This window comes from Etheostoma cragini, chromosome 3 (assembly GCF_013103735.1).
Source record: "Etheostoma cragini isolate CJK2018 chromosome 3, CSU_Ecrag_1.0, whole genome shotgun sequence".
In the NCBI taxonomy this organism is placed as follows: Eukaryota; Metazoa; Chordata; class Actinopteri; order Perciformes; family Percidae; genus Etheostoma; species Etheostoma cragini.
In genome coordinates, this window is record NC_048409.1 from 1,620,872 (window position 1) to 1,633,326 (window position 12,455).

The 12,455-nt window shown below is 41.6% G+C and overlaps 1 protein-coding gene across 4 annotated transcripts in view; it reads right to left on the minus strand.

Annotated features, from left to right (window-relative positions):
- Positions 1-3,996: 3,996 nt before the first annotated feature.
- Positions 3,997-12,455, minus strand: part of cntn5 (contactin 5) — a 111,568-nt gene continuing 103,109 nt past the window's right edge. For all 4 annotated transcript variants that reach the window (XM_034867147.1, XM_034867146.1, XM_034867148.1 and 1 more), the window contains 6 exons: positions 8,688-8,922; positions 8,490-8,599; positions 7,839-8,025; positions 7,556-7,668; positions 6,520-6,688; positions 3,997-5,384 (listed from right to left, as the gene is read on the minus strand). In XM_034867147.1, coding sequence (XP_034723038.1) covers positions 5,281-5,384; positions 6,520-6,688; positions 7,556-7,668; positions 7,839-8,025; positions 8,490-8,599; positions 8,688-8,922 — 918 coding nt within the window. In that variant the 3' untranslated portion in view covers positions 3,997-5,280. The remainder of the gene's footprint in view (positions 5,385-6,519; positions 6,689-7,555; positions 7,669-7,838; positions 8,026-8,489; positions 8,600-8,687; positions 8,923-12,455) is intronic.

Below are 12,455 nucleotides of genomic sequence, written 5' to 3' on the forward strand. Positions count from 1 at the left end.
TGTGTCTCTATAACTTAAATAAACCAAAAACAAGATGTGGCAGTCGAGGTGATCGGGCCATGATTGAGTCTGACCAGGTGGAGCTTAACACCCCCCCCCCCCCACAGCTCCCAGCTGCACCAGATCTGTCATTGACTCAAGACAAAGATAATTAATACCAGTGAGGTATCCCTCCCGCAGAGTGACCTCACTGGATCACACAGAGGCCGTCACAGTGTCTCGTGTGTCTCGTGTGACTGTACCTGCACGTGATGTCCACGGAGGTCTGGTTGCGTGTGCAGCACTCTCAGAGTAATTCCCAAGCGTCACATGGTCCGCCTGCGTGCTTCTCTTAATGCTGCTTAATGTGGTCCTGTAGATTACTTCACATACTGTTGTAATGTTATGTCATTTTATAATAATAATAATTAAAACAATGCATTTTATTTATATGCAACACTCAAAGACACTTTACAGTCTTTTGGAATCCACACTCTGCATTATTTTCTAATGTAACATGTTGACGTTATCATTGTTTTACCGTGAGTCCTATTTGAACTTTTCCTTGTTTTGTTCTTTTACTTTTAGGGAGTCTGTTGTAATATCTGGCCACGGACCATAAATACATAAAACAAACTGAACAGTAATTGTCAAGACATCTTAAAATCTTGATCAAAGTATTGGCTGGAGCGGCTGATAGTAAGTAACGGATATCGTAGAACTAGTGAAGCCCAAAGGAAGAATAAGAGTCTGATGAATCCGCTGTGGAGGGACAATGAGAGGACTTTAACCAGTACGCAAGGAATGGACAGGACAACACATTGTGCACTGTGGATCCTGACAGTACAGCTGGGTTTAGAGGTCAAATGACAACTTCAATTATAACTTTGATAATTACTGGACTGGAGCAATACAATGCTGGATGTTGACTCTCTCCGCAAAGCTGCTCCTTTAATCCCTCTGTTCACAGTCTTCAACAGAACATGGCCCTCTTCCCTAATTCTCATTCTCTGCCATGCCTGCCACTGCCGGCGGGGACCAACAGGCCGAAACTCCAAACATCACAGGAACCTCCTACAGCAAACACAAATTAGCTAGCTGTATCACATGTCCTATCAGTTCTATTTTTATCTACCAAAGAACCCAGAATGTCTTGTAGCACTGCAAAGAGAGGAAATAACTCAAAAGCTCAGAAAATGACCTTAGATGGAGAACGGTTCATTACCGCAGGTTTTACAACACACAATTATACTATGAGACTAATTTCCAGACATACATAGACAGACAATTATGAAATTGGAACACTTAATTAAAGCTCATTGAGACAATAGGCAGACAACAGGGAGTTTGTGTGAAACCACAATTATGTTTTGGTCCTAAAAAGACAATTCCTAAGGACTCAAACACACACACACACACACACACACACACACACACACACACACACACACACACACACACACACACACACACACACACACACACACACACACACACACACACACACACACACACACACACACACACACACACACACACACACACACACACACCTTTTTACACCATTCGCAAACATTTTGTCAGTTTAATCCCCAGCTTCCTTATTTGGTGATAATTGGACAAATCACTGCCTTGATTGAAATTCACAAAAAAATATCTCACATTGAATTTCATCACTTTAGTGTCACTTAAAGTATCAGCTGTTAAACTATACTACAACTGTATTCCAAAGGTGTGATGTAACAGTTGTACAGATGTAACTCAGTTCTTGTGTAAACAGAAATATCAAATACAAGAGAGAAAATCCCAGGTGTGACTATGATATTGCAGTTTGGCTCGTACTGCAGCAGCAGCGTCTGTCGGAGGGTCCTGCTCTTCTGGCAATTTCAGGATGAGTATTAAACTGTGACCCGCCTGAAAAGCAGAGTCACAGCTCAGCTCTCAATCACGGAGCCAAGCCTTCAACAACAATGCCACCGAGACGGTTTAATACTTTTAGAAGGCTAAAGGACATTTGTGGATGAATGAAGACAAAAGTAGTAACAATTGATATTTCTGGGATGTCATATTTGAAGGTTTCTTTTGGTGTATAAGGTTTCGGTTTAAAAATGAGCAGGAAAGAGAGGAGAAACCTAAGCATGTACAAAGGCTGTGCCCCAAGTCGACCATCGTTGTCTAAATGCAAACTCCAAAAATTATACGTATTGCAACAGCATTAGATTATAGATAAAGTATGTATGCGTTTGACCTTCTACTTTTGTTCCTGTGGTCCTAAAAGCAGCCTAAAACCTAAAGTTTATACGGATGTGCAGGAGCGGTGCGAGAGGGGGGGGGGGGGGGGGGGGGGGATTCTGAGGCTTCGGAATGTTTTTCTAAAAGGCCCTTATTTTTTAGGTTTTTAATACAACTTCGTTTTTGTCTCATTTCCCCTCAGCGGCAAATTAACAAAGCAAAAGTTCTATTACTGGGGAAATCTCGCAGCTCATTCTGTGAAATGTATATAATTAACTCTTTTTAGGTGTCAGGTTATTGTGTTCTGGTTTCAGAATGATGAAGATAGTTGGAGAACAGTTAGATACTAAACAGGATGTAGGCTCTACAGGACGATTACTTCCCTTGGCAACTATCATGTTTTCCCCAAATGAAGTACAATTTTGTTGTCATTCCATCGTGATATGGCTTGTAAAATAGTGCATGTACCTGCCGTAAATGGAGCATGCTCCAAGACAACCTCTAGGTTTGGGCAGAGCCCCCCAACATCTGGCTCCGCCCCTGCAGATGAGACTATTTCCCCTTTAAAAGCAGATGCTGACAGTAAATAGGACCACCTTACCACACTGTTATTTTCATTAAAAATAACATTTCAATGCAAACAGTGACTCAGCTTCATAAAGATCTCGATGTATTTGTATTGTACAATTTCCTTGAATATCAGGTAATCTAAACTGTAAAACAGACTTTTTGTTGCTCTCCAGCAGAATGCACTAGCCTTCAAACATCTAACATAACATATAGTAACTAAAAACTACAGTATACCCAGCGCACATGCACGCACACACGCACACACAAACAATAACCTAGGGGGAGTTCATGTTTTAATTGCTGACACTATACCTTCTGGCTCTCTGAAGCAAATAGGTCCCCTTGCAGGATACATAATCCATTATCATAAATCAGATGCACCAACACAGACAGGTGCTGCATGAATAATTAAAGGTCGGTACATTAGCACTTGTGTGGAGATATGTGTTTGAGCCGGCATCATTGAACACGCTAAAAGCAGCGCAAGACCCCTCCATCCACATTAAACAGCTTAATGCTTTGCACTACAGACAGAAATGATGTACAAGTTAGAAAGAGGAGAGCGACCTCCCGGGCCCCCCCCCCTCCGAATGTAACCAAAACAGAGAGGTTTGAAAGAAGAGGAGTATCCGTGGATAGATACAGCTCGGAGCAGTGTCCGTCCTCTGTTTGGCTGTGTGGTCCTATCTCTTTGGGTTGAGCTAGTAGCCTTGTCTGAACCCGAGTCAGGGAGCCAGGTTAGCCTGACTCTGATGGAGAGTCCAGGGAGCTGGAGGCGGAGCAAGCAGAAGGTCTGCTCAAGCAAGCGGGGTTTAGGACTACAGATCTCCATTCTAACATTAATTACACTCGGGGCAAATTCATTTGGATCTGTGCCCAGTGAAAGATAAGCTTTTAGTGCAGCCGAGGCGAAGAGGAGCCTGAGAGGAGGGACAGATACTCCTGATACTGCCCCGTTTGGCTCTGCTGTGGTGCTTTTATCACAGAAAGTTTCGTGGCCTCTGATGCCACATGTGTGGAATTCAATCATCCCAAACTGTACATACGACTTGGGAAAGGCTTCTAAAAGTGCACAACTGTCTGACAGACCAGTGACAAACTATTACAGACGACATATAGGACCAAAGTGTCACGGTGAACTTGGATAGATTTTAGATGCTGAAGCGGATTTGACAATTAGATGAACAATTTTCATTATCCAATAATCGTTACGCTAACGCAACTCACTTTTATTTAAACATAGCACTTTTCCTGCAAGCATGCAGTCCGAAATGCTTCACAGAGTAAAATTTAGACTCTGAAGAAAACTAAAAAGTAGATACACAAAGGAATACAACTACTTATTAACACCAGGACCAAAAATGATATAAAAAACAATGATTAACACTCTTAAATTAAGAATATAAGATTACTCCAAACTAAAGTAAAAACACCAAACATTGTCTCCTTCTCAAATGTGGAAAATGTAATATTTTCTTAATTTTATTTGAATGTAAAGGGATGTCTTTGGATCCTGGGCTGTTGGTCCGACGGTGCCAGGCATCTGATGATGTCACCTTGGGCTATGAGAAGAAATGTATTGACAAAATAATGATTCGGCTCGTTATAAAATAATCAGAAGATTGATTGATAATGAAAGTAATTGGTATGTGTTAGTGTTGTCAGAAATATCGATTTTCTAAATGTTAGAAAGTACAAACAACAACCATTTAAAAAATATACATGACATTTATTTGCACTGACACCGAGGGTTGTCTTCGTCTAACCGACGTGTTCGGGCACTACAGGAAAGAACCTGTTTCCTATCTCCATACATCCAGCAGTCAACAAACTGTATCACCAAGCATTGCTGAATCACTACCAAAAAACAGAGAGTTTGACATAGCTGACACACACCACTGTGTTTTTCTCTAAAGGTAACACAATGTACAAAAAGCAAGTCTGGAAATAGTAAGATTCTTGGTTCCATAAAAAACTTTTTTTCTCCTCAATGTGTGAATAAGAAAACAATGCACTTATCTCTACTGAGCTTCTGCTGCATTGCTTGTTAGGCAGCCAAGGGGTAAATTGATGCAGATAAGTAATGAAAAGAAACAGGCCGGCTGATCCCTGTATTACTACCACAGCAGCTTTCAAGGAATTGTTCATGCTCTGTAGAGCCCCAGAGCTGTAGGAGCCGTCTGGAAGTGGTTAGATGCCAGTCAATGAGAGGAACACGTGATTAAATGATGAATCAAAATCTTTCCACACAATGTACACTACAGTCAACACTACCGTGATGTTGGAAAGAACTGTGCAAATCAAATGTCCTGGGCCTCAAACGAAACAGGGAAGGATGAACTCTGAAGAGCCGCATGATAACTGGCAGACTCAACCCCCCTTTGGCAGGCCTCGGGCCCCTTTGGGATGGGGAAGGCCAAAGCAGGCAGGCAGTCTGAGGGAACAAGGGAGCAAAAGACTGGTGGCTCCCTCCATGGAAATGAGGATGGCACAGTGGCGTCACCAGGAAGCTGAAGGCACCAGAAGAACCAGGAGCAGTGCTGTCCATGTTAGGCTCTGTGGCAGGCCGTGCACTGAGCACTGGTTGCTTTTTGCTCGAACACCTGAGAGAATAGGGGGGGGGGGGTGTGAGAGTTTTAGTGTGTCTCAATTTGAATACTTCTGTTTAGTACACTTACATTAAGTACACTGTGTACAATGTGTATTTACTTGTGCAGTGCATACATTTCATGCATACACATGTTCTCTGTCTGTTAGCCATCCTGCGCACTCTGTGCACAGAGAGCAGACACCTGACCGGAGCGCAGCAGGGTCTACCTGCGCGCGGAGAGAGTTTTTGAGAGGGCGCATGAGTAAACTGCTTGAGAGGGGTTATTATTGCACGTTAATATGTATTATAGCAAGCATGCAAATACATTTATTGAGCACGGAATAGGTTTTTGTTTGCTCAAACAAAAGTATCAGCCAATCGCTGAGTGCAGCATCACGGCAGACTGTCTATCAGCGTTTTATTTGCCTGATAACTGATAAAGTAAATGAATTAAAAAGTCCACTACTTTGGCTCGGCTACAGCTCTGTGTCTGTCCCTCTGCCTCACCACTGAGTTTGACTTAAGGTCCCCCCCACTGATCTGTTAAGGGATATTAATGTTTAAAGTTTCTAATTGATCAATTAATGGCTTAAAGCATTTAAACAAAGTTTTGTGTTGGAGTTTGTGACGTTCATTTTACTGTAAATGCATATTGGTTCCAAATATTGGTTATCATTTACTACTAATAATCAGTATTGGAATCAGCCTTGATATAGTATCTACCTACTCAAAATAGCAAGCGTAAGAACAGAAGTGCATGATTTGAGACAGCATCGTTACTGATGAGAACAAAGCTGCTAAAACAAATGCCAGAACTATATTAATTTGAAATGCTTAATAACTCCATTGATCCTTTGAATGAATTGGTCTCAATGTGTTTGGAGCTGAGATAAAATAGTCCTTATGTTGTTTTAGCTTAAGAAAAAAGGACAGTGAAGGAAACGAAGGACGGAAGAAAGAAGAGCAAACTTTCTGTTCGGCCAGTTGCTTTGAAGTTAATTGGCTGTGCGAGAGTAGGAAGGTTTGTGTGGGCGATGTAATTAAAAGAGTATTAGCCAAAGAAAACTTGGCTCGCACAACAGCTGCCGTGACTCAATTAAGGGAAGAACATAAGATTGCTACAAAAAGAGGCGCAGCCTGGGTCTTACCAGAGGAGGTGACCACTCGGACCTGGGAGCTGAGCTCTCCAGCTCCCCCTTCGCTGAGGGCGCGCACCTCGATGATGTAGGTGCCCCCCTCTGGCAGTGATAGCATGGTGGAAGGGTTGATGGTTCTGGTCACCTGGTTGTGGCCTCGGCCCTCCTGTTTGAGCAACACCTGGAGGACATCACCACTTTAGCTTTTCATGCATTACAGTCATACTTATGGAAGAGGGTTAGGGCCACATGTGGAAAAATGTATTTGAGTTCCGAGTTTAAAGTCAGAATTATCTGCCTTTTTTCTCAACATTTAAGTCAGAATATTTTTTGGGCCCTAATAATATCAGACATCATAGAGTAGCTAAAACTGAGGAGTTATTTCTGGTGTCCAGGTTTATTTTATGCAAAGACAACTTTAGACAACTAAATATCTGGTTCTTTGAACACTAAGTCAAAGTTACAAGACTATGTGCATGCTAATGTTAGTAGAGACATAAAGAAGAAGATGAAGAAATGGCATTTCAGTTAAAATGTCCAATCACAGAGCTTCATTTTGTTGTATGCTGATAACTGGCTGAAGCTATGGTTTATACTTCAGGGTAGCCTTATGATATATTCAACAGTTTATATTTGTCTACCGAATGGATTCTGGATGAAAGTTAGACACTTGATAAACCGTTGTGTGATATTTTGTTTCCAACTGTGATGATGACAGGTTCTGAAATGCTTCAGTTCTGATTTGCTACTCTCACTGGCTAAAACGGTGGCTGCTGTAGCATTTAGAGCTTGTTGTCATACCACCTCGACAGTAAAAGCATGACTTCTCAGAAACAAAATAACAATTAAAACTAAAAGGTCATAACATAAACATAAAGCATTATTAAATGATCTAGTTGAATCCTGTGTTTCTATTTAAAGTGATAAAAAATACTTTTGGAACCAGTGGCTCCTCTCAGTAAGCAAATCTATTGTCTTTGCATGAATGTTTTTATGTGTCTTTAAGTTGTGAAATTGAAGAAACGTGACTTTAGAGACTGATCATTACCATGTACCCGATGACATCTGATTCATTGTCTGTAGCCTTCACTGGGTCCCAGTTTAAAGACACGTTGTTGCCCTCCTGGATCCACATGAGGTTGGTTGGCGGCTGAGCGGGAGCTGAGAAGAGAACGCAACACTCTGGGTGCAAAGTCAAACCGACTTTTAAACACAGTTTTAACCAACTAGGTCAATTACTTCCCGTTTTACAAGGGAATAGAGAGGGAACTGAACAGGCAGCCTGTATTCCATATGTAGTATGACGTGATTAGAGTCAGTGCTGTACTCACGGGCCTTCCTGGTGTTGGCTGTGACAGCAGCAGTGGCAGGACCCTGGCCGATGCTGTTGTAGCCTTTTACACTGATGAGATACAGACTGTTGCCTTCTAGTCCTGTCAACACCATTGACGTTTCGTTTTTCACAGTTCTTTGTTTCTTCCCCGACTCTTCCTGCTCCATGTCTTTCCAGTAGCTGACCTGTTAACACAAATGAATCACTAACTCCGTGCACAAAGAACACAGTACACACGCTTGTGCAACATGTCAGATACTGTGCGTAAATGTACATGTGTGCACTAGGGCATCATTAAATGGTTATTAATTAATCCATCCATCAGTTTATCTTATTATTAATGGATTAGTTGTTTGGTTCATAAAATGCCAAAAATGGTGAAAAATGTGGGTCAGTGTTTCCCAAAAAGCCCAAGATGACGTTCTCAAATCTCTTGCTTTATCCACAACTCAAAGATATTCAGTTTACTGTCCCAGAGGGAAGACGAAACTAGAAGATAGTCACTGTCATCAGAGAATTCTTTACTTTTTTTTGTAAAAAAGACAAATCTTTTATCAAAGTACTTGGCTAATTTATTAGTTGAAAACGAATCGATTAATCAATTAGTCATTAGTCATTGTTTGCGAACAAGCAAACCATTCCCAAGCACCTCATATCCTCTTGGTCTCCCGGGGCCAGGATTGGGCGGTTTCCATGTGACCCGAATTTCTGATGAAGAAATGCTGTACGCCTTCACATCAGACGGTGCGTCCCTCGGCTCTGTGGTCAAAATGGTGACAATCATAAAATACGGAAAAACATTCCCTCTGTACTTACAGAATCAACGCAAGCACGAATATGAACTCACCCCCCTCTGCAGAGTGGATGATGACAACTCTGCTGAACGGCCCGTCCCCCTTATTGTTGTACACTCCCACCTTCACTTCAAACGGGGTAAGAGGAGGGAAGGTCTCGTCTCTGTATTTGTACGTAGTAGAGTCCGCTGAAGTCACCATCTTCTCCTTCCAGCCTCTGGTTCCGTTGGCACGAAATGCAACGATGTACCCGAAGCCCTCACCATTTTGGAACTCCTCAGATACAGGCTAGACATATCGGAGAGAAAGAGACAGGCATCGTGGAAGAAGTCTTCACATCCTTTACTTCAGTAAAAATACTTACACCACACTGCAAAAACACTCTGCTGCAAGTAAAAGTCCTGCGTTGAAAATGTTACTTAAGTAAAAGTAGGTTAGTATCATCAGGAAAATGTACATAAAGTATTAAAAATAAAAGTACACAATTCAGGAAAATGGCCTCTCGCCAAATCCTTTTCTGTCCGTCGTCTAATCGATTCACCAACGGATCCTCTCAGCTGTACTTATGTAAGTACTGTAGGGCGGTTTAGTTTATAATAAAAAAAATTATTTTATAAAATACTTGTGTTTTGTGTGAAAAGCCCCCATCCTAATTTGTAAAGTAGCTAAAGATGTCAGATGAATGTAGTGGAGTGAAAAGTAGAATATTTCTCTCTGAAATGTAGCGGAGTAGAAGTAGAAAAGAAGAAAAGACTCAAGAAAAATACAAGTACCTCAAATTTGTAAATAAGTATATAGTACTTAAAGAAATGTAAATGTACATAGTTACATTCCACCACTGTCCAAAAAGTGTCTTCCACTGAGATTAAATGCAAACCAGGCTCATGTGTAGTAGCACCAGTACTGTACAGCCCCGGGACTGAAGGTCGTTATTTGCATATGTTCTCATTTAAATAACACCTTTGGCTCTTAATGAACAAAACAGTTTCCTCTATGGAAGTAAGCAGCTCTCAATTTCCTACCCATTTACCGTTACTGTCTGCCAGTGTTCATAAAGATGCCGTCAGTCTAAAATAATGGAAACAAATCATATCTGGCTCAGTTGTGCCCATTATGTAGCTATTTATCTTTCCATATCTGACAGCAGGGTTTTTGAGACCCAGGCTTTATGGGCTGGCTTCAATGCCAATCTCTGGTTTTCCTGAAGTGGTGAAACTGGGAGCCACAGCTGCTCTGCGCTTAATCAAATCATAGGCCAATTCATTAAGTGAGCTAGAATTTAATTAAAAGATAAGCTGCAGGGATTAAATCTTTGGCTAAATTTAATAAATCACAAACACCTGTACACCTGTATTTGGCAACAGATACTCTGCACACTGTAATGTGTTGATTTGCATAGGCCTCAGAGTAATATTGTCCCCTGAAGGCATCTCCCAAATTAGATATCTAGTCTACAGAGGGGTTGGTGGTGGATGGAGATGTAGTTCACATTTCATTCAACGACGACCAATCACCGTGGCTAATTACAGGGATGATCAGTGCAAACGAATTAGCATCCATCAAAGTTACTGTCAGAGCTGGCAATGCTTTTGAAGCCATGAAAAAAAAAAAAACAGCAGCAACAAATTAGCTAGTTAAGTCTAGAAAGACTTGCAGGTTTGGGAAGTGAGATAGTCACAAGTGTGGAGCCGGTGTGAGAGGGCTGATCTAACGGAGGTACGTCTTGTGGATGAAATTGGGGGGCCTGCTGGGCTCAGTGGCAATGACTGTAGGGGCATCACTAATGGTCCTCTCACCGTCGACTCTAATGAGACGGCTGAATGAAGCTGCGGAGACCGTTTAGTCATTCATCCTGCTTATTACCCTGCCCACCATGGCCGTCCAGGCTCCCACAACTCTCCACAGATGATTGGAGAGGCAGAACTGCCATGCGCTCACATGCCTCGACTGCCAAGAAGGCCTAACATTCCTGCTCCGTCTCCTTCAATATCCATCTCCATTGATCAGTGACAAAGTCCTGATTTATTTTCAAGAGCATTTAGCAGAAACGAGAAGAAATAGGGCAGAACTAAAACGACTAAAATTGGCACGTGCCAAAGGAGGACTCTGCATCTAAGAGGAGCGTCTCAGCATTGTCCTGCGATGCTCTTGAAAAATGACAAACTTATTGATGGGTGACCAATTATTCTAGCCCACAATAGACAGAGGAGAACCCCCATTTTTGGAGAAGTACTTTCATGTCATTTCCCTCTGTATGTGCAAAAAACTCGATAATCAAACTCTCACACTCAGTTTACTGAGGTTAAAAGAACAATCTGTTCCAATCATGGAGGTTTGTTTCTGCAGATACACTGTTTCTTGATTCTCATCAAGAGAGTCCTTCAAAAGGAAACGGTTTCACTAAGAATCCCTTTTTGTAATTATTCAAATTCATGCATGGCTTGAAATGACTCTTTATTATAGTTTAACGTCCAACCAAGCACCCATCATGGTTTTGTGTAACTTTCAGTCTCCCTTGATTGTTTTTCCAATATGGGGTCCTGCATTTATTTATGAAGATGTCTTCACTGTGTTATATGTGCTCCTCTAATGACACTCTTTACATAGTATAACTCATTTATAAACAGGGAACGGCCTAGCACCAAACACCTTCCCATCTGGAATGGACATTATCCCCCATAATGTGCCACTGAGGGGCACTTCTCCTCATGTGAAGGTTATCTTCCCAGTGGCAGTTGGGCTCCCATACTTAATACCTACAAGAATAACTGTCAGTTGCTTGCACATCTGCTCACTGTTCCCCTGTTAATATACCCTTCAACTGATCTCAATTGCAAATTCTCAGCATTGCTCATAGTAATTCTGTACATGCTGTGCCCTGAACCTGGCTGAGAGCCAAACTGTCCACTTGAAAATAGTTCACATTAATATTGTCTTTACTTGGTGGGAGGGTTAGTACGTTTTGTACAACCATTGTCAAGATTTAAAATTACAAAAAGATATTCATAAACATGAACGGATTCATTGGAAACGACTGAGATTCAAGGTTAATCATCATTGTGCCTCTCTGCTGGGACCAACAACATCTTAATCACTGGCCTGGCTGATGCAGCTCTGTGTAATGCACCGACCAGCTGGCCTTCTTTGAGCTTTGTCAGCAAATGCTGCAAATGTGACAAAGTTGCCCTCAAACTCTGAGACCCTGGATGGTTAAACAAATTTCCAACAGAATAAGTGGGAGCCTCTTTAAAATGCAATGAGCTGTGATCCTGGGGTTGTGCCATTGTTAATGATGAAGCAGGAGTGTTTGCCCTGCTTGTGATGACAATCTGCCAAACTAACACTTGGACACAAAGCTCTTTAAATCTCAAAATCACGAGAGCGAATGACAAGAAAACACCATGCACATCGTCTGTAAACAGCATTCACAATCTAATTCAATCTGAGATTTTGTATTAAATAATCAACATCTAACATTTGTTTGAATAGGCTCTATTTGCGGTACCAATATATTCTTTGCTACTGCCATGCCATTATTTCCCTTGGGACCAATACAGTTACATATTTATCTCACACAGGTGCTTCCTTACAATAAACCACTTCAATCTCTGATACTGTGGAAATACATCCTGCCCAAGTGGACTAAATCACTTCCCTGTCTGGTTGGCTCCCTAGTAGGAACTACAAATGTTCTAATACCATTTTCTCCTTCCCAGTACGATTCCTGAATTTGCGTGTCAGCCGATGTAGAGTACCGATCTGTTACCACTGCGTTAAAAATAAATAAATAAATACTGTGTATATGTGTACACACACACACA